The sequence below is a fragment of the Papilio xuthus genome, unplaced genomic scaffold (assembly GCF_000836235.2).
Source record: "Papilio xuthus unplaced genomic scaffold, Pxut_1.1 DF827679.1, whole genome shotgun sequence".
In the NCBI taxonomy this organism is placed as follows: domain Eukaryota; kingdom Metazoa; phylum Arthropoda; class Insecta; order Lepidoptera; family Papilionidae; genus Papilio; species Papilio xuthus.
The window spans coordinates 4,399,152-4,421,120 of NW_013530970.1; the positions used below are offsets into that span (position 1 = coordinate 4,399,152).

General features: G+C 33.5%; 3 protein-coding genes across 3 annotated transcripts; 2 read left to right on the forward strand and 1 right to left on the reverse strand.

Annotated features, from left to right (window-relative positions):
• Positions 1–306: 306 nt before the first annotated feature.
• LOC106117816 (uncharacterized) lies at positions 307–9,803 on the reverse strand. The gene is made up of 3 exons (XM_013312265.1): positions 9,506–9,803; positions 9,099–9,171; positions 307–7,757 (listed from the first exon to the last, which is right to left on the reverse strand). Exon 3 carries the CDS (start codon positions 6,994–6,996, stop codon positions 412–414), a length of 6,585 nt encoding a protein of 2,194 aa, XP_013167719.1. The 5' UTR covers positions 6,997–7,757; positions 9,099–9,171; positions 9,506–9,803; the 3' UTR covers positions 307–411.
• Positions 9,804–10,403: 600 nt separating this feature from the next.
• mms4 (Methyl methanesulfonate sensitivity 4) lies at positions 10,404–14,926 on the forward strand. The gene is made up of 10 exons (XM_013312037.1): positions 10,404–10,742; positions 10,963–11,022; positions 11,728–11,861; positions 12,290–12,463; positions 12,931–13,103; positions 13,520–13,587; positions 13,873–13,978; positions 14,278–14,360; positions 14,447–14,559; positions 14,699–14,926. Exons 1-10 carry the CDS (start codon positions 10,577–10,579, stop codon positions 14,852–14,854), a joined length of 1,233 nt encoding a protein of 410 aa, XP_013167491.1. The 5' UTR covers positions 10,404–10,576; the 3' UTR covers positions 14,855–14,926.
• Positions 14,927–15,099: 173 nt separating this feature from the next.
• LOC106117635 (required for meiotic nuclear division protein 1 homolog) lies at positions 15,100–21,084 on the forward strand. The gene is made up of 8 exons (XM_013312022.1): positions 15,100–15,587; positions 15,910–16,065; positions 16,160–16,237; positions 16,790–16,867; positions 17,218–17,344; positions 18,182–18,337; positions 19,020–19,168; positions 20,973–21,084. The coding sequence occupies exons 1-8, from the start codon at positions 15,220–15,222 to the stop codon at positions 21,058–21,060; spliced, it is 1,200 nt and encodes a 399-aa protein (XP_013167476.1). The 5' UTR covers positions 15,100–15,219; the 3' UTR covers positions 21,061–21,084.
• The last annotated feature ends 885 nt before the right edge of the window (positions 21,085–21,969 follow it).

Genomic DNA, 21,969 nt, shown 5'->3' on the forward strand with positions numbered 1-21,969 from the left:
AATCGATAGAGCTTGCTTTCATCGTGTGCTTTTTATCCGTTTGTGACTATTCAATTATTGAGCTAATAATGGTAAATATGGATATTGTTTATCACTAGCTGTTAGCAGTGACTTTGTTTGGGTAGAATTAACAACATAAAGGTACTTTCAACATACGTCGTTTCGGATATGAAAAACAAAAAAAATATTCTGGTAAACGAGAAATGTTGTGGGTTTTTTATATCTAAACATAAAACTAAGTACGATTTAATATGAAAACTTTATTATAAAAAATAGATATACAAACGTTATAAAAACCAGGTAACTATTAAAAAAAATATTCTCATATCAAAAAGGTTTATATTAGAAAATAGTTGATTACGATAATGTATGCTTAGAAAATATATTAGTAAAAAATCTAATTAAAATATATCAATATATGGGATATATTGTTTGAATTTGTACTTGTGCGTTTGGATTGTTTTGATGTTTATCATGGTGTTGTATTAGAATAAATACACTTTTGACTGTGAATGTACGGATCAGTTTTCCGTTCTCCCACTGACCAGCGGTAACATCTCGTGGTATGTTTAAATCTTGTACAGGAATTGTAATATTGGATTTAGTATATTTTTTACCGTTTCTAAGTTGAGCGTTGTATCGATTTATTTGATTCATTTTTGTTTGGACGATTTTACTTTTAAGTACATGATCTAGGACATAACCTTCATCATCTTTAGTAAAGAAACCTGTAGGTGGTACATTCGTTGAAGGCTTATTTTCCACGCAAGTGGCGTTCTCTGGTACTTTCAGATTATCGAGGTTCTTAGTTGTTGTCTTTTTAATATCTTCAGGTTTCTGTTTAAGTTTTGTTCCCAGATAGTTATAAAATTCAGCATCATTGCCTTCATGGAAGTATAATTTCTGAGTTCCGCCTGGTTCAGAGAAATAACTTTCATGAGGATCCTTTTTATTCAAATTGAACTGGAGTACAATTGGATCTCCTTCGTACTGGCTGCCAGTTTTATACATCTCGCGACCCTTCTTATCTTTTACTATAATTTTCTTCCCGATGGCGTCTGAAACCATTTCTAGTCTAATTTTTGGATCCCCTTTGTATGAAATATGAATTTCTGGATGACCGGCATTTGTGTTATCAAAACCATGTTTTCCTTCTGAACTTGAAATGTATTGCATAGCATCCAAATAATTTTTTCCATAATAATGTGCTCCACCTTTCACATTGAAAACTGAATTTTGTGCTGTCTCGATCATTTTAATATCATCGAGCCGAGCGGCGACAACGTTTTGATTACTTCTCAATATGTTGACGGTGTCGGCCTTAAGTTGATTTGGATCTTTATTAGTCAATTGAGCAATGCAATTAAATGCGCACATGTTGTCTCCTGAACCCATAACGAAGGGTTCATTTTTACCGAGTAATGTGAAATGTCCAATGTTATCGTTTTGGCCGTGATACTGAAGTTTAATTGGCTCCCCGCCGTGATTATTGCGAACAGGAAACATAAGATCTCCGTTATGGTCATAAATTTCTATGGCAACATTAGCTGCCTTACTAAGGGCTCCTAAATGAAAAAGAGTTACTGGGCCTCCTGACTCGATTTGATCAATTAAAGCATTTACTTCGGCCAACTGTTCTTGACTTATTTGGGCAGTCGTATCGTCGGCACTAGTGTTTTCATAAAGACGATTATTATCATCGCAAATGCGTTTACCAGCTCTAAATTTCTCCGTTTCAGTCTCTAAAGATTTATTAATTTTAGAAGATAATCCATCTACACTGTAGTTAACCGCCATTTGGGTAATAGGTGAAACTATATTTCCTTTCATAATTTGAATCATGTTCGTCGAAACTAAACCAGCAAATTCACAAGACAAATCGCTGGGTGTACATTGCCTTCTAATTTGCTGTACTTGTTCATCTTGTACTTTTACTTTATTCAAATCGATATCATCATTATTACTATTAGATTGTTTTGTAGATTCTTCTACAATTTCTTCATTTTGATTTTCTTCTACACGATCGCAAGTTGCGCTTTGTTCTTTTTTTTTTAATTCAATTTTATCAATTGCTTCATTTAATTTATTTATGAAATCTATGGCAAACGTACTAAAATCAACCGAACCCTTGAGTATTGTCATTACTTTATAAACAGTTCCAAAACCTGTGTTACCGGCAATACAGCCAGCAGTGTGCACAGCCAAAGTTTGGAGTTTGCTATTTTCTTTGGGCTGCAACAACTTCTGCCCTATAGCCCTTATTTGATTTTCGTACGCGTGATCTTTATTTTCTACGTCTAATTTTAACATACTTATTACTTTTGAATTTTCACTAAGTGCGTTTTCAATAGGATCTCTTATAAGTTCAATAATAGCTTCCTCTATTAAAGGTATTAAGCTTTTATCGATGCCATAATTAACTAATTGCGTAACTATTTCCTTCGCTACTCCCTTTGATAACTCAAAACCAAGTTTCTTTGCGGCAATTTTAAATCCTTCTGATGTCACTTTATTAAAAGCTTTCATACCTGAAGTAACGACGTTCTTTACACCCGAATAAGCAGTTCGAGCAACGTCTTTGATTGCTTTAAGTCCGGCGCAAACGACAGTCACGGTTAAACTAATAACCTTCATTAAGGCCCACATTGCCCAATCGAAATCCCTATTAATTATACCATCTTTTACTGCTGTTATGATATCACTTATGCCTTCTGTTATAAGACCCATGCCAATAGTCGCTCCTGCGCCGAGACTAAAGACAGTTATGGCTGCGCCTATTATCAGTTGCCCAAATCCTATGCCAAGTAGACTGATAACACTTAGCCAATCTATGGGTTTCACTTCAGTTATTTTAAAACCTTTAAGCCAACCATTCATTTCAAACTCTTCAAGTTCTTGTTTATACTTTCTTAGGTCATCTTTTGATATAAAATCATCTGATAGAGGTTCTATTTTTATGTTGCGTTTATTTTCTATTGCTCTTCCAAGGACGCCGATATTTTTTTTATCTTCCTTCAGTTTTTTTGTTACTGACTTTAAGTTTTTTTTCAAATCCGAATCGTTCGTTTGTTCAATATGTGACTCTAGCTCTTTTAACTGTTGATTAATGGCGTCTTTGTCGGGTCCTATTGCCATTTCAATAACGTTTTTTTGTATGTTATAAAGACTCAATTTATTCATTATTTGTTCAGAAAACACATCACTGCTTGAAGCTGTTTGCATTAAATGTAAGCCGTTTTCTTTCTCACAAATTAATTTCCGAGCTGTTTTCAAGTCGCTGATCGCTTTATCTATATAATTTTGGTTTTTCTCTATGTTGTTTCCATACTGGCTTAAATAGGCCCAAGCGCGATTATAATAAGCATTTTCTGCGAAATCTTCATCTAAATTAATAGCTTTTGTATATTCGTAAATAGCATTGTCGTATTCATTTTTTTTCAAGTAACTATTACCAAGTTCCACAAAAAAATATGGATTTTTTATCAATGTCCCTTTTCTATCATCTTCAAGGATAGATTGCTTGAACTCTTCAAACTTTTCAAATATTCCAGTATCAACTTTATCAAATTCATCTTCGTGCATCTTTATCCAAAAAGCAAATTGTTCCTCCACTGATTTAAGCTCAGTTTCTTTGACAATCGAACTGCGCCCTTGTATTTCACTTAGACAATCACAGAATTGCCTGAAAATTTTATCCTTAACTTTAATCCTCTTTACAGTGTTTGTTGCCATTTTAATTTGAGATGTTTCCCTCTCTGAACGATTTTTTTTTATAACATCGATAGAGATAGAATCCTTGTTAGGAACAAATAAGATTAATTGACTTGTTCCTCTGTTACCGTTTCTTGATGTCCTGCCTATATTTTGTTCTTCTACTCTTGAATTCATTGGAAGAAATGTTAGGCATACGTGTAAACCACCATTTTTTTCAATTGTTTTGTGCAATTTTATATCAGTTCCTCTTCCAGCGATATTTGTCGTTATTATAACATCTCCTGGATTCATAGCTTTCTCAACCACATGGCTGTTATCGTCCATTGTATAAAGCTTTATCTTTGAATTTTTGTAATTAAATTGTTCTGTAAACACTTTGGCGAGTGCTTCTGTTTCTTTTATATAATTCATAATAATTAAAGCTGAACGGCCCTCATTTAGCTTCTGGATACAATTTTGTGCAATTTTATAAAGCCATATTTCCCTATTAGGTACAATAATAGGCTTGAGTTTCTTATGTTGTTTAAGCTTGAAGGGAGGAATAATAACAGAGTCAACATCGTAAGTTTCATGTAAGAATGTCCTCGTTTCTTTACTTCCTAGAGTACCAGTCAAGCCGAAAATATTGGAATATCGAGAGAATAACGCAACGTTAGATATAAAATTAGATGTAAAGTTCTCCGCCGCCACTTTAGCGCCATGTTTCATTTGCAAAAATTGATGTAAGCCATCAGACCAAGTGGTATTTTTTCTCAAAACTCCGGTATTGTTTGTATCAACTACTGTAACTTTTCCATTATAAAGAACATAATCTTCATCTTGAGCATAATTGAATATTGATTGCACAGCGCTAATAATCCAACTGTTTAGTTGTTTTTTAGTAACAATATGTCGTAAGTGTTTTGGAATTTTTAATTCTGGATAGCCTTCTTCCACAGTTTCGTTTTCAGTATCGCGTATCAACTTTCGTATATGAGTAATAGTACATCTTATTATAAAATCTCGTTTGCTTTCTTCAATTGGAATGTCTCTATATTTAACTTCTGCTTTAAGGTCTCCATTTTCCTCGAATGATTCATCTTCTTCTCTAAAATAAACGACTCCATTTTTTTCTATTAACGCACTAGCTACGGCTTTGACTTGAATATAAATTGCAGCTAATACAGTTTCCAAATGATCCATTGCTGGCATATCGCTTGTCAACTTTAAAATCCAATTGTTTCCATCAATGAGCATATTGTCTACTTCGTCAACTATTGCAACGTCGAAATTTCGCTTTTTTCGTATATTTGTTTTTCTAAATTCGCCACTGAGGACGTCTCTTTGAAATGAATTATTAGTTCCGTAAATTACATCACAGGTATAGTCAGAATTTGGATTGATGTTATTTGTAACTGATATGTTACAGACTTCAAAGAATTTGGTAAATTCTAAAGACTGTGGGATAGCTAAAACTGGCGAACTGGTATAAATGTCAACCGTATGTCCTTCTAAGACTTTGAAAGCCGCTACCATTGCAATAATCAATGTTTTTCCTTCACCAGTGTTGACTTGACACAACCTGCCTTTACCTACATTGGATTTAATAATAGCAATCACGACGAGCAGTTGGACATCTCTCAAGCTTAATCCGAAAGTAAGATTGAGTAACCGTTTGAGAACCGCCAATTTTTCAGCCTCATTTACGTAAGCTGCTTTTGCTAAAGGGGCCCATAGTTTTATGTGGCTTTTAGACCATGTATTGATACAATCATCGTTTGGAAAAAGGCAGGATCTTCTTTCATATGCATCAGTAACTTCGATAAGTAACTCGATTATATTTAAAGTGAGGCCTGGATTAAAATTTTCAATTTCCTCGATTGCTTGTTCAAGAGATTTTTCATAAGTGCCTGAGAAAGATCTTTCTACGACAGTTTGATGCACTTTATGTTTACAGTTTTCAGATGTGAAATTTAAAATTAAATCATTTAATTCCGATTCATCTAAGTTTACCTGATATTCTTCAAGTATTTCTAAAGCACTAATAAGCTCAACAATGTGTTTAGAATTGTTGATTTTTGCGACAACGGTGTTGACGGTGTCAATAATTATTTCAGCGTTGGTGAAATGTATCATTAAATTAGCCAATATACTATTTAACGAATACATTAAATTGCAACATTCTGTGGTCTTATGTAACTTACAATTTACTTGGGGATCGAAACACCTACATTCTATACATACTTCAATGGGTTTGCTGGCATCTTGATTACCTTTATAAGAATTATAACACGTAAAAAAGGTACCTATTATTCCTTTTATAATATGAAAAATTAGTTTCGATTTCGATATATTCAAATCATCTTCGAAATTGATAGCGACCAAAAAATCATCTCGTTTTTTTCGTTCAAAACCACTTTTCCTTAGCAATTCGACGAATGATATCATTTGCTCAAAATTAGTAGATGATATGTTACTTCCGAGTTCTAGCATGGCCGGATATGGAAACGTTAAAATATATTGTAAAGTATCAAAGTAATTTTCCGATAAAAGATCCGCAATACTACAATGTTGTAGAAATGATAAATATTTTAACTCATTAATTTTTTCCTCAAATAAAGCAGCATCTCGCCCTAGGATGTAAAATATTTCAGGTCGCAAACGTATTACTAAAAATACTTCCAAAGTCAAATAAATATTTAACTTTGGGTGACAGATTAATTTTTCTAATACATCGTCTACATTCCAATGGAATCCATTTACTACAAAAAACTCGTCTAGTTCCTCAATTGCCTTTGTCATGACTTCGATCTTTTCTATTTCAAGAGCATCATTTTTTTTAAGCAACGAAAATAATAATAATTTTCTACGCCAGTAATGTGGACTGAACTGTTCGAATAAAGAAAACGTGAAATCACTTTCACATAAACATATTAGAAATGATTGCAACAATAGTAATTTCTCCTTAAGCGACGAAGTTGAGTTCATAAACTCATTTAATTTTGCTATACCTTTGTTTCCTATTGATTCTGAATTAAACAATTGTAAAGACGAAATTATACTATCGTAAAAGATAAGGACAAATTCATCAGAAAACGTAAAAGAAATTTTACTAAGACATTCAAATGAATATCGTTTCCTTTGTAAAATTTCATCCAAGTGGCATACATTTTCATCATCCAACGCTGTGATTTCCAAACAAGATACAATATGGTCATCAACTACACCGCTTATTTGGCTGACTACCACTTGATCGTGAATAGCTTTTAACATATCCAAAGATAAAACATCTGGTTTTTCCATATTGATAATTAAAAATAATATTTCTTAAACTTAATACACATAAGGAAAACTTATACACTTACACTAATCAATAGGTAATTTAAAACTAAAATCAGAATCTTCACTAGAGTCTTCTAAAACCCTCGTAGCTCCTCGTTCTAGTAAAAAATTCGCTACATTATCATGCTTATTATTCATTGCCATAACCAACGGGCTCTCTTCCAGATCATCATTATGGTTGATATCAGCATGGAATTCATCTACTAAAACACGAACCAGATCGTAGTATCCGTTAGTTGCTGCAACTTCTAGTACAGTACGGTTACTATCACTTCTATCTTCAGTGTCCACATCTAAACCGTTTTCATTGATCAGTCGCGTTACCTCTGCGATATCGTTGGCTCTGGCCGCTTCAAATAATGCTTCAACTTCTTCTGTATTCAAATACGGAGCCGCGTATTCAGAATTATTTGATCCTTTTTGTATGAGAAACTTGACTATATCAATATTTCTGTAATCTGTAGCAATTTCTAAAGGTATTTGTCCTCGTAAGTCAGTTATATTGATAGATGCGTTGAAGTTGTTGATCAGAAGTTGCACCAGCTCAATATCGCCGTTGCAAGCAGCTGTATGGAGTGCGGTTCGATCGTAGAAAGTTGGATTTTTAAGATCTACATTGATTAAACCTGATGATAGCAAACTTTCAACTTTACTTGTATCACATTCGTCGATAGCGTCAAAGTATTCTTTTGCTGTGTCCGCAGGTAGGGAAGACATCACACCTGTAATAAAATAAACTCTAGTTATTATTAGCGTGCGAACAATTCTATAATAGATAGATTAGTTTGTTTTTAATTCACAACATAAATGAAATTCCTTCTTTTTATGCCAACTTTATTCTTCAAAATTACGTAAAAAAATAAAATATTAAACCAAAAATTGAGATGTTGGGAAACAAAAAGAACTATTATTAATGTTTTTTTAGTTAATTGCGCGAGATATATTATAGCTAAATATCTTTAGTAAAATCAAAAAATAATAAAATACATAAGTTATAGTATTTATTTGTTCGATTAATATTTTTACAAGACCGATTCTCGATAGTTCATAGTTGTTCGTAATGCGCGTACGGTCCAACACTATGACAACCGTCCAAGAAGTACAACATTAATCCTCATATTAAATTAATTCGATATTTTATAGACGTCAGTTATCAAACTAATCTATCTATAGACACACTATAGAATCCTTTGGTGCAAATGGCGCGCTTTCGTTACCGAGTCAAGTGTCAGAGTGATTAGTGAGGGGACATAAACGTCGACTTTTTAGTAAGGCTAGTGTTGCGCCACACCGGGCCAGTATCGGATTTTCTTCCTAACAATACAAATAAAATTCTTATTTTCGTAGTATCAGTATCTCGATAAATATGATTCTACAGTATGATCACATATAATCTCTTCTTACACCATCATAGTCCTGTCTTACTCGAATAAAACACTTAAATCTTTTACAGCACTTGTATGATAATTCTAATATTCTTATCTAAACTTCTTCGTTAATAAAGGAGTTGCATCACAGATAATTTATTTATAATACAGATAAGTAATACCATAAACTCTTGAATATATGATACGATTTGATCTTTGTGTATGACTTGTTACTTTGTTGCTAGATAAATACACGATATTAGTTTGTCACTGACTAACATAGTCTATTGGCAAGTCCCTTATTTAATAGGATAACGTCGCCCGCGACTGTGTTCGGGCGAAATTAAAAAAAAACATAATTAGTCGCATAAGTGTTCTTCCAGATTATATTCTAATTTAAAATTTCATCGAGATCTGTTCAGCCGTTCTGAAGATACCTTCAAACAAACATCCATCCATCCATTCGCATTTATAATAATAGTAAGAAGTAAGATTTCTATGGTAAGTTCTTTACGAGACAAATGAGCAACGATCAGTTTACGTGAAGAAGACACGCGTTATACGAGTGGACGCCACGTTATTGCGAATGTTCAAATTATGAGCGTTCGTGTATTGAAACCCGAATAGATCTAATAAATACAAACTATAAAATGCCAATATTAAAGTAATAAAGAAATAGAATTGTATGAAATTTACCTCGTATTAAACCTGGATATACTCAGTCGAGCGCAGAACTCCGATTGTGCTCGTCTCAAGGCTACAGGGATTGCTGAAATGTAAACATACTTCAGTTACTTTAAACAAACGTTGCAATTTATTATTCCATATTTAGCGCTCAATGCGTTACTGCGGCGTAGCATCTTCCCCATTGTTAGTTATTTAATTGATCGATTGCAATAATTCACACCGTTAAAATTCACACTCACACAAAGACATCTTAAGCGCTATTTGCATAAATTTTGCACAATATTTTACCACAAATCAAATAATATAACTACAGTAAACACAAAAATATCCCTTAAAAAATAAAAACCGATAGCCGAAAAACAAATAACAAAAAAAATGTGCAAATAAAATTTTGTAAATCTAGATTACATACATACCAAAGGTTCAAGGTCACACAACACACGTGCATATACGAGACGCCCGGCGCAGAAATGACCAATGGCTGGCGGCTAGCAACTGACAGGACTTGCGGGAGATGCGGGGCGGCCGCGGCGCGCGCACTTCGGCGTCGGCGCAACTTATGTGATGCGTGGTGTGGTTTGCGCTATTTTATTCCTGATGTCATGTTTCTGACTTATCTATCTATATGCAGTCGTTTAGATGCTAAACAAACGAACTTATAACAATAAGCACTTGTTGAGCGTGCGTTAGACGTATCATTTCCTACGAACGATAATGTATGTTTGTACGAGTACCAATCAAGTACGAGTATTATGATATCACTAGTTAATGCTAAATACCTACGAAATATGCATGAATACATTAAATATCATTGTAATTTTACTAATGTTACTGAAGTTAAGTGATAGAGCCCTTCACTTATATTTTAGTATGTACAGTATTATATTTAAAAATTACATTCATTTGGGCAGCGCGGGTTTCAGATACCAAATCTCTGTACAAAACATATCGTCGTCCCTGTTATTACTTTTGACAACACAGAGATAACAATATGTTTCAAACAGAGATTTTTGACTCGGAAACCCGCGGTGAGATAGATGATATTATGATAGGCATAAAGACCTTGCAAAGACCGCCCATTCTATTCGTTCGCGTCGACTGCTTAAATTTTCGCGCGGTTTAAAAAGTGGGACAATTTGGCGTCCCGGCGTCAATGTCGGGGATACCGGAACTCGTAACTGTAAAACGGGACATTCCCGTTTAAAACGGGACGTCTGGTCACGTCTGGTCATGATCTTGTAGAACTATGCATCTTCATCATCAGCTTCTTTTATATGTTCTTTGTCTATGAGCTTATTATTTTGACTTTGAAATTGTCATTTTGACAGTTTTATACACCTATTCTCATTTGAATTGAGCGTTAAGTTAAAATAAATCTTCACAAATAAATAACTTTTAAGCGCAAACGACTTACAAAATTATTGTATTATGTAAATTTTGGAAATCATGAATTACTTTTGTGTAAATATCAATTTTCAGGTATAATCATGGATAGTAGAACATTACGAAGTATAACAAACGGATACACAAATAAAAACATTGATTGTATTGACGACTTATGCTATGATTTATACGTATCATCACACCCAGAAGAGAATCATAATGATTGTCTGGAGGATTTGCCTGCGGTGGACATGAACCTGTCATATTCAGGTACGGTAATCGTCATTTGCATGCCTTGATCGAGACTTATTTTCTACCCGAAGTATAAAATCAAACGTAGAATACGGATTTTAAATCATCACAAAAGATCACAGACAAATCTTTATATTCAATTTTACATTTTTATAAAGAACCTCAGCTATATACTTTTAAATGTATATTATTTAATACTTCATTACCATATTCAAGACTATTGTTTTTTTTCTTGTAGGTTCAACTTCAAATAGCGGGTCCGAACAATCAACAAGGAAAAATACAAGAACGAATAATGGTAAAATTTGCGCTTTGAAGATAAAAATATTAAAATCTTTGTTGGCTTAATCTGTAATTCTTTCTTTTCTTTGCTAAACATGTACCTTATGAGTATATTTTTTAAATTATTTACTATTTTAAATACATTATGTTGCAAAATTCTTCTTATTCAGTAACCAATTTAACAGTGGTAAAGACGCTTTAACATCATCACACGAATTAGCCCGGCTCACCTGGTGAAATACCACGACCACACAGAAGACAGGCGTGAAGTGGAAGCAATTCCGCGTTTCGTTTGATGAGTGTGAGTCCCGGTGGCCTAATTTAGTCCTCTTTCCCTTCCCACCCTTTTACTTATAAGGAAAGGGTCGGAAGTGGAAGTGGACTTTCCGGATGAGAGGATACATGGCAGGGGAAGATATTTTCTTTCTGTGCATCCTCTCCTCCGTTGATTAAAAGTAGGCAACGCATATGCAAATGTGTACGTCTATGGGCAACGGTCATTTCGCTATTTCAGCGATTTCAGGTGTCCGCTCGCTCGTTTGCCACCTTATGATATAAAAAAAGATATGTTTTTTATATTATAAGGTGGCAAATAAGTGAGCGGCCCCATGAATTTGCCAAAATAGTGAAGCGATAGCGCATAGACTTCCACAGTTGTATTTCTTGCCATAAACTGTCTTAGTGATTACTATCTAATGTTTTAGGAATTATTGGTTTACAGACAAGGCAGTGGAGGGTAGTAGAAATAAAAAATCTGACAGAGAAAGCGCCAAGCAGAAGACAGCCGTAGAAAAAGCTGCAAAGAAGCAGATGCAAGAATTAAATAAGATTTATAAGCCTGGTGAATGCATGAAGGTAATAATTTAAAATTGATAACACAATGCCATAGAGGTAGATTAATTATTGAACCAAATATGATAACTTTTTAGCTCTATGAACATTTATAAGACAAAAGTTCTCTCTTTGCTCCAGACTTCTCGATTACCACACTTACAACATTCATTTATAAAAAATTGAGTTTTAAATAATTTTTATTTTATCATCAAAATATTTTGATAAATGGTTTAAAAATGGTTAAAGTTTACTGTATAAAATACAAATTTTTTACAACAGACTTATATTAGTTCTAGTTAGAATGCCAAAGGGCTCTTATGGTTTGGAGGCAAGTCTCTGGAGTACAAATACTGTTTAGAAAGTATTTAGTCACATATTTAGGGAATTACATTTCATTAAAAAAAATCCTAGTATCATGATACATATATGTTAACATACATTTTTCACAGTACATGCAAGTAGAGGTGCATCCATCTTTCTTGGAAAAGTGGTATGCGGGTGACATAGAACGGGAAATGTCACCCAGTGGTGCAAAAATTGTCACCTCTTTAGAACTATTTGATCCCAGTCTGGTTCTGTGGAAGAGAAGTGTACCGCAAACATTGGTTTCTAAAGATGGAGAAGTAAGTATTTGTAAGACTAGTAAAGAACAAAACATATGTTAAAACATTACTGACCAGAGTCAGTCATGTCTGATTTTGTCCGACTTTAAGAAATACCAGTGACTTTAAAATTGACTTATTCCTGATTGACGATGATTTTTATTTAAATTATAATGAAATTCATCTTTTAATATTAGTGTAAGTTTGTTTGGTAATCTAACTTCATACTAATATTATTAATGTGAATGTTTAGATGGATGGATGGATGGATGTTTGATCTCGCTGTAAATTGGCATCATGTCAGGATCATAGTCTGGAAGAACACATAAGCAACTTATTAAGTTTTATTTTAATCCTGCGCGGTCAGAATCACCAGGGACAGTTAGTAATTATATAATTTTAAATTTGTGTTCTATTTGTATAGTTTTTGGGTCATAAGGTTGGTATAGAAATATAGCTTTATTAAAATACTTTATTCACAATTCCAGTTAGATATAACACCACGTCACGAAGTCAGTGATCGTGGGCTCTATGTGATGATAGCTGCGGACGCTGCTCAATACATATGTGAACACAAGTTGTCACAACACATTGCTACTGTCAATGAGATAGCTAATGTCAAAGTGACACTTGTTATATTTGGTGAACAGGAATATTTCAAGTAAGTTACTACAGTATAATCTCACTAATCCGGCACTTTGATACATGGGTACGTCCAATAATCCGGCACCCTCTGCCTCTATACCTGTATGCTTTGGTCGCTGAGTCGTCAACTAGCAGTCTAACCTCAAAAAATTTTCAAGTACAACTGCACATAAGCCGACCTCAATTTATGATTATTTTAAAATTAGTTAATTACATATGTACCTACATGTTAATCCAATACATTTATTTCCTCTATAAAATGCTTTATTTTATACCTTACCGATGACTTTCACTATAATCCAGTAATCCGAACATTCCAATAATCCGGCACCCTTCGGTTTATAATAATATTTCAGCCACATGCAATCTTTCATCCGAAAAGAATGTGGTATTTAGATGTTCTTGTAGGATTAAATTTGTGACTATTTTTAGAACTGCATCAAAGAAAAGAACGAACAATCAGGTTATGAGCGAAGTGGATTTAGAAATGGCTATCTCCGGTAAGATAATAAATAAGTCCCTTTACAATCCCTTAACGTGAATTTCCCGGACTAATGCAAAAATTTTGTGCCTAAGTTAAAAGAAACATAAAATGTACATAATGATTTAGACTATATATAGTGATATAAATTTAATTAGTAGCCTATGTCTTCTTCCAGACTATGTTCTACACCTAAGCCAAATTTTAGTGAGATCCATCTCTTCATCCATGTCTTCAAACAAACATCCATCCATTCAAACATTCGCATTTATAATATTAATAAGATATCATTATTCTGTTTCAGATCTGCTTGTTAGTACAGGATGTGATACAGTTGTGTTGAATCAAGCCAATGAACTTGCATTACTCATTTTGCAGTTCACTAAAGCGATAGCGGAAGCACCATACAAGTATGTATTATTGCATTGAATTGTATGACATACTAGCTATCGCCCGCGACTCAGTCCGCGCGTAATTAAAAAAAATACGAATAGCCAGAATATGTTCTAACACAACTATTGTAAGTATACAGATCAAACCGGACTAAACGATGGATAACAAAATGAGGCAATATTCTGTTAATAGTCGACAAGGTTTAGAAGGTAGAACCTGAACCTCATAATAAATGAGTCAACATCCAAGATTTTGGTCGCTATAACGGATGTTGTTTTGATCGCGGTCGTTTTAAGCAGTTTTTTGTATGTTTCAGACAGTTAAAACGCGCTTGCGACGAGCAAGCAGACTTCTACATGCGCGGGGATAATAAGAAATGCGTTTCAGTGGATAAAGAAGGTAATTTACTAAGTTATTTTTCCAGAAAAAAATATAATAACTGACTTTAACATTTTAAATACTTTTAACATTACATTTTTTTAAAGGTAACGGATTGAGTTGTTTATGGCAGCAAATGCTAGCGGTGTTGCCACAAAGCAGCCTGGAGACATCGCGTGCTCTATGCGCACAGTACAAAACACCGTTGGACTTGTATGAGGTACCCAATATTTTTATTAATGCTTAAAATATCAAATTATCGTGTGAATTCTATTCGATTTATATTGCAGCGCCATCTTTTACCAAATTAAAGCAAAAACTAATGTAAAAAAATCATACAATTTTCCTTATTATTTTAGACTTTGAAGCTGCCAGAAGGTGTGAAGACAGTGGCAGAATTAGGAGTGACTCGCTCGGCAGTCCCAGGCAGTAGAGCAAGGCGGATTGGTCCTGAATTTGCGAGGAAATTACACACCCTAATGACTGCCGAAGATGGAAATATGTTAATTGAATGATAATTGTGTATTTAAAATTGTTGACAAATAAATATTTTTAATGCAATCTTATAAAAGATATAATAAAAATTAGTTCGTGGTTTCCTTTGCTAAATAACCGTATACACGACTGCTAGCTGCTACGTTTCGAACTCTCCATCCTAGGATATTTCTTCCACGTACAAAATGGTTCAACTTTTATTATCTGGTGCTGGTATTGATAATACTCATCATTACTGTCAGTGTCACTCACTGACATTGTCATTTTCAAACGTCAAAACAAATAGTTTTTAACCTAGTAAATGCATAAGAATAAAGTTTGATTTTGTAGTTTTTAAGTGTATTACTATAATCTTAATGTTAATTGTTCCGATACATATATAATCATGTCAGTGTATTTAACAAGAATTGCCGTTAGTGCGATCCGAAACATTTCCAATAAGAGTTTCACACTTTCCAATGTAGTCGAATTTTCGCCGGTCAAATTGTTTTTGAATAATAGAAGTGATGTATTTAATTTATCGCGACAGTTAATAGTAAGAAATTTCACTACCGATACCATCCAACCGGTAGTTGCTTTAGAAAACGCCAGTATACCTTTGAAAAAGAAGACAGCGCACAAAAAGGCGGTACTTGAGGATTTAACGAAGAAGGAAGGACATTATTTAACTTTTGCTTATGCAACAGCAAATTCCTACGATTTGAAAGCATTAAAGGAAGCTCTAGTACAACAAAAACTTTATGAACCGGGAAAGTAAGGTTACACAAAATATTGTAATTTTTCGTTATTATGACGTAATTACCTGATGTTGTAACATTTATTTTTAATTTAGTCAAACTGCCGAAATTAATTTAAATTAACATTAGTAAGCAGCAGTAATTAAATATTAGCAGTGGGGTCAAAATCATTTATCAAATCAACAAAAGAAAACATAATTGTTGGTTACATTATTTTGTTTGTCTCATGTCTGTCATGGAGAGACTATGGATTTCTTTAGGCTTGTCTTGATACACCTTTTCCAATTAATACTTCTATGGATACTCAATGACCATGGAAACAATTAATTTTTTTTAAGGTTAAAGGCACATGAAGTGGGAGATGTTGTAATTGCAAACCCTGTCTACACAATAGGTACTGAACCCAGAGAAATAATCTTTTTTAAAGAGGGTGCAGTTGTGTTTTGGAATTGTACAGAATTGGAAGCAAGCAATGTTTTAGATTTTGTTAAAAGGTTTGTATGTGATATAACCACAATTACATATAGATCTTTTAAAAGATAATCTATAACCCAATTGGGATACATTGTTTTTTTTTTAATATTCCAGGTATGAAATAGAAAGTTATCCAAAAGATGTTGTGGAAAGAGAAAGAGAAGTGATGACTTATGTATATCAACCAAATGTGTGAGTATATTTTCAAATTATTATTTACTTATATACATGTATTTATTTAAAACTTTATATTTACTGTATAAATAATAATATTATTCCGATAGTTATATCTGTGAATGGACTGATTGTGAAGAGCTTTGATCATCTTAAGAAGATCTTACTAAACAGTAGGATTAATGCCTGGTACACAGTGCAGTTATTTTAGAAACTGTGGACATAGTGAGGAGATTTCTGGCTCTGTAGCCCTGACCACTGGTTGATTAAGGAATGAGATTCCACAGCTGGTGGTGATCTATCTTACTAATATTATAAATGTGAATGTTTGGATGGATGGATGTTTGTTTGAAGGTATCATCGCCACATCTTTATTGATCTGGATGAAATTTGACACGCATATTCGGAAAGAACACATAGGCTACTAATTATGTTTTTATTTAATACAGTGCGGATGGAGTCGCAGGCAACAGCTATTTTTGTATATTTTATAATTTTTTTTAAAATCTTATATTTAAAATTAAAAATTAATGAATATTTTTAGTAAAAAAAATAATATTTGTATTACAGTAAAAAATGTCACTTGCAAGAGTCCTGTTTCGTTTTAGTACCAGACAGAGATAATTCTTTAGAAAAGTATAGTTTTAGGTGAGTGTAAACATATTTCTTTTTTTCTTATTAAATATATAATTTTCAATCTATCAGAGATAAATAAAAACTGTAGAGAGAACTGCAAACAATACAATAGTAATCTTACTAATATGCGAAAGTTTAGATGGATGGATGTTTGTTAGAAGGTATATTCAGTACGGCTGAACAGATCTTGCTAAAATTTGCCATACATGTAGAACATAGTCTGGAAGAAAACATAGGCTACTAATTAAGTTTTTTTTAAATTCAGAACTGACTAATTCACGTGCAACAACTAGTTAATTTATATTTACATTTCATTGTTGTTTTTGAATCTTTTACTTGTAATTTTATTTGTATGTTTCTAGTCATGCCATGGCTCAATCAGCTCGACTAGGGGCTTGGGAAGCACGTTTGGAGTCCTTAGCTGCTTCCGTGAGAGAACATAGTGCGATCATGGAAAGGGACGGAGCTACTTATGTTGATAAGAAAGAAGTAAGTACTGATACTAAATAAATTCCAGCTTGATACCTTCACGTGTTTTTGAGAAAAAAGCTCTTGACAGACAGACGGACAGACAACAAAGTGATCCTATAAGTGTTCCGTTTTTATCCTTTTGAGGTACAGAACCCTAAAAATATACATTAAATTCTTATTTATTAAATCCATAACTTATTGATACTAACTATACCCATAGTTACTGCACCAATAATTTAACCATAAATTTTGTGAATTTATGGTTAAATTATTGGTGCGGAGTGGGAACACCAAAATCTCTATATAAAACATAACATAATTTCACTTGTTTTTGATGATTGATGATTTTGGTCTCAGAAACCCGCGGTTAGATATGATACAATGGTGACATCCTTAGTTTGTAATTCTTGCATAAAAGTCAAATAAAACAACAATTTTTTGTGTACAAATATTTTATTTAAACTTTTTTTATTATGAAGACAGATTGATATAAAAATTTCTGATAGATTAAAATTGTTAATACCAGTAACATCTTTACTAGCGCCCTGGGCGAGATTTATAGAACACCCCTTTAATACCATGCATTTAGGGAGACTGAGATAGTAATTTTTAGACCTATGGCGCTCCTTTGTGTCTAGCGCCCTGAGCGTTAGACCTCCACATCCTACACTAATGCCATGGGTATTGCATTACTTTGGCCTTGCTTATATGCGTAGGAACAGAGGAATTAAGTGGGTATGCTTTCCATCTGGAAGAGAAACCCACATCACTGCATCCCGGGTGCGGAGTATGCTTAAGGATTCCTCTGAAAAAAGAAGAGTTTTGTATTAATTGTTAAAATAATGTTTATTTCAGGTAGTAAGGAAGTTAGGGGAACTTTTTTCATTGCGACATCGACTCAATGTGGAATCTGATTTATTGGACACACCTGATTTTTACTGGGAAGAAGAAGAGTTAGAGAGATTGTATTCTAATACAGTTGCTTACTTCACCATACCTAGGCGAACAAGGGTATGTTGCATTATAAATATATCAACCTATGCAACGAAAAGAGTTATATATCATAAGATGTAACTCTTTTCGTCATATGACTTCAATTTGCACTAGGTGTAATTTAATATTTATGTCAAGGTTATTAAGGCATTACATTGGCTTCTGAGACAATTTTTTTTTGATTTAAATGCAAATTTTGGTCTCGGAAATCACTTGTGTTCTACATGCATGCCAAATTTCATCAAGATCAGTTCAGCCGTTCTGGAGATACCTTTAAACAAACATAAATATCAATATTTCCATTTATAATAATTAGTAAATATAAATCATAGTCTCTAACAAGTTTAAACAGAACCATAAACACTTGACATTGGCCCAATCCGATGAGGGAGAGCCATAAACAAGAAACAGAACAGAAATATAAATCGTAACAAAGCTATTCGCTAGTGGAAAAAGGGTCTAATAATATTTCTATATATATATATATATATATATATATATATATATATATATATATATATATATCTATATAAAATATGATGCAACCTGCACATATCTGAGAAGAAATTCAAAGATATATGTGAAGTCAACCCGCACTGGGCCAGTGTTGACTGCCTAGTCCCCCCTAACATAGGGTAGGCTCCGAGCTCCCCAGTGGGGACGTATGAGCTGATGATGATGATGAATATGTCTATATTAGGTACTGAACGAGCGTCTTTCCCATTGCGTGGAACTGTTAGAATTGCTCTCCTCGTGGGCAGCTGACAGACATCACGTCCGTTTAGAATGGATGGTCATAGCGCTCATATTGGCTGAAGTCTGCTTCGAACTGCTGCATTTCTTCGAGAGGTATTTCATGAGGCATGATAGTAGTTGAGTTGTAAGGGAATATGAACCTTATGTGTTTGGGTTAAGATTTGAAATTGTTATTAAGGAATTAGAATTGTGCTTTTATTTAGTTTTTTATGTTTCATATGTAGTAAAGAGTTATATCTCTTATGAGGTCTCTTAAAAGATGTAACTGTTTTCGTAAGATAGGTCTATCTTATAGTGTTTTTTATAGATTATAGATTTGTGTAATTTTAGTATATATTTTTTTTATATCATAAGGTGGCAAACGAGCGAACGGTCACCGAAATCGCTGAAATAGTGAAGTGACCGTTGCCCATAGACATACGCAATTGCATATGCGTTGCCTACCTTTAATCGACGGAGGAGATTATGCACAGAGAGAAAATATTTTCCCTTTCCATGCATCCTCTCATCCAGAAAGTCCACTTCCATATCCCATGCTTTTCATATAAGAAAAACTATGGGAAGGGAAAAAGGACTAAATTAGGTCTCCGGGACGCACACTCATCAGACTGTACGCGGAATTGCTTCCACTTCACGCCTGTCTTCTGTGTGGTCGTTGTATTTCACCGGGCGAGCCGGGACAATTCGTGCGAAGATGTTAAAGCGTGCTCTACCACTGTTAAATTAATAACTTAATAATAATAAATTATTACACTATTAGTAAAATTAATTGGGACGTTTATTTATAACTATAGATTATTATTTAATTACATAAATAATATTATAATTATATTATAAATGAATTGAATATAATTTTTACTGATTAAATTTTTTTTACATGCAACATTAATAGAAAAAGGATAATTATGTATAAAAATATAATTTTACTTGAAAGTATAACATAGTATGCTTTAAAAGTTAAATATATATTTATTTATATGTTTTATTGTATGTGTTATAATATTTAATTATTCAAACTTTCGTGAGACATTATACTAAACTGATATATAAAAACAGCTAAACACTCACGTATATTCGTCCGGTGGCGGCACCGACTAGAGAGCGTGAGCTAGTTCAGTGAGCTGAGGGCCGCGTCCGCGAAATAATACCAGTACCTCATCCTGATGAAGGGCCCCCGATGGGCTCGAAACTAGTCGGTGCCGCCACCGGACATATATACGTGAGTGTTTAGTCGTTTTTTTATATCAGTTTAGTGTTATAATATTGCCAAAGTTTAATAATAGTTTAAAAATACAATATATAACTTGTCATAATCTTTATATAGTATATTATGATGTTATGATATATGTATGTTATATAGCTTTTATATAAATATATAAGTATGATATGTTTCATTTGTATGACATTTAAAGTGTTGAAAATAAAATTATTTACTGTATGATATTTTTATTTATAAACTAGCTGTCGCACGCCGTCCGCGTTGTGTTAGAAAGAAAAAGAGCGTATATGTTCTTCCAGACTATGTTCTACATCTATCCAAAATTTCTGCGACATCTATACAGCCGTTCTGGAGATACGTTCAAACATATTATACATCCATCCAAACATTAGTATTTATAATATTAGTGAAAAGTAAGATTAGTCAGAACGAATTAACTCAAAAACTACCGTACCGATTTGAAAATACCATTAGAATCTTAATTTATCCTTCAGTATGAATGTTTTCAGATATAATAAGTTGGCAAACAAGTGAATGGTCTTCTGAATTCGCCGAAATGGCGAATGCTATCCATAGATAGCAATTATAAATACCATATCTTTAATGGACAGAGTACATGGATATTTCCCCTTCCTATGCGTCTCCCCTGGCAATTATTTCATTTTCATACATTTTCAGGAGTTCGCGTAGTGTACGCCGTAAAACTTCGTATACAGTCGACTTTGAAGATCCTTTACTCCATGACATTTCTATTATCGATACATAAAATTGTTTATTCTACTTTTAGTTGTATAAAAACAGTAAGCTTTAATCACAAAGTATTATGTAAGATTATAAAATAAAGAAATTTTTGGAAAAAAAAATCTTTCCTTTGATAACAAAATACAGTCGAAAGCGACTTTTCTAGCGAGTCATTCAGTCTTCGTAAGCGAGAAACACGGTAAGAGAGATAAGCGAGAAAAAGAACGCGGTGTGTTACTACTTTTTTATAAGAGTAGGGGACAAATGAGCAGCGGAAACACCGAGGTGTTCAACGCACATGGACATCAGCAATACCAGAGAAACCGCAGATGCATTGCCAGCCTTTGAGATGGTGATACGCTTTTTTAAAGACCCTAAGTAGTAGCTGTTTGGATACCGCTGAGGACAGACCATTTCACAACGCGTTTGTGCGAGGTAGAAATTCGCAAAAACCCCACAGTTGTGGGTTTATTTATCTTATCTAGTTTTAATTTTAGTTGAAATTTTTAGTATTTTAAACGTTTTTGAGATATCCTATGTGTTTTGAAAAATTACTTTGGCACTCGATGTCTCATTGAGTCGACACAATGGAAGCGACGATCACAATATGACGTTACCTAACTACAAGAATTGATTTTTTTATATCGGTTTGAAATGTATATAAGCTTGGTATAGTATAAACGATTTATGATTCTTAGTTATGGTATAATCGCCGTGGCAACTGATGTTTACCTCAGCTAAGGAGCGACCCTCACAAATATGACGAGTGTGTTATTACCCTTAATTTCACGTAAGTTAATTAAAAATAATGACCCGTAATGAATGAGCAAGTTACAGATAAACATCTTAAAGTTCGCTGTTAAATTCGCTTTGGTAAAACTAGCGAGTTTGGATCCATTGGCTAATGTTAACCAACTTTGTACTTTATTTGTTG

Excerpts from the sequence above, each read along its gene's own strand:
- mms4 (XM_013312037.1), top strand. The coding sequence starts at position 10,577 with ATGGATAGTAGAACATTACGAAGTATAACAAACGGATACACAAATAAA. Across the intron at positions 11,862-12,289 it reads AGCCTGGTGAATGCATGAAG|TACATGCAAGTAGAGGTGCA; the intron begins GTAATAATTTAA and ends CATTTTTCACAG. Across the intron at positions 12,464-12,930 it reads TGGTTTCTAAAGATGGAGAA|TTAGATATAACACCACGTCA; the intron begins GTAAGTATTTGT and ends TCACAATTCCAG.
- LOC106117635 (XM_013312022.1), top strand. The coding sequence starts at position 15,220 with ATGTCAGTGTATTTAACAAGAATTGCCGTTAGTGCGATCCGAAACATT. Across the intron at positions 16,868-17,217 it reads TTAGAAAAGTATAGTTTTAG|TCATGCCATGGCTCAATCAG; the intron begins GTGAGTGTAAAC and ends GTATGTTTCTAG. Across the intron at positions 17,345-18,181 it reads CTTATGTTGATAAGAAAGAA|GTAGTAAGGAAGTTAGGGGA; the intron begins GTAAGTACTGAT and ends TGTTTATTTCAG.
- LOC106117816 (XM_013312265.1), bottom strand. The coding sequence starts at position 6,996 with ATGGAAAAACCAGATGTTTTATCTTTGGATATGTTAAAAGCTATTCAC.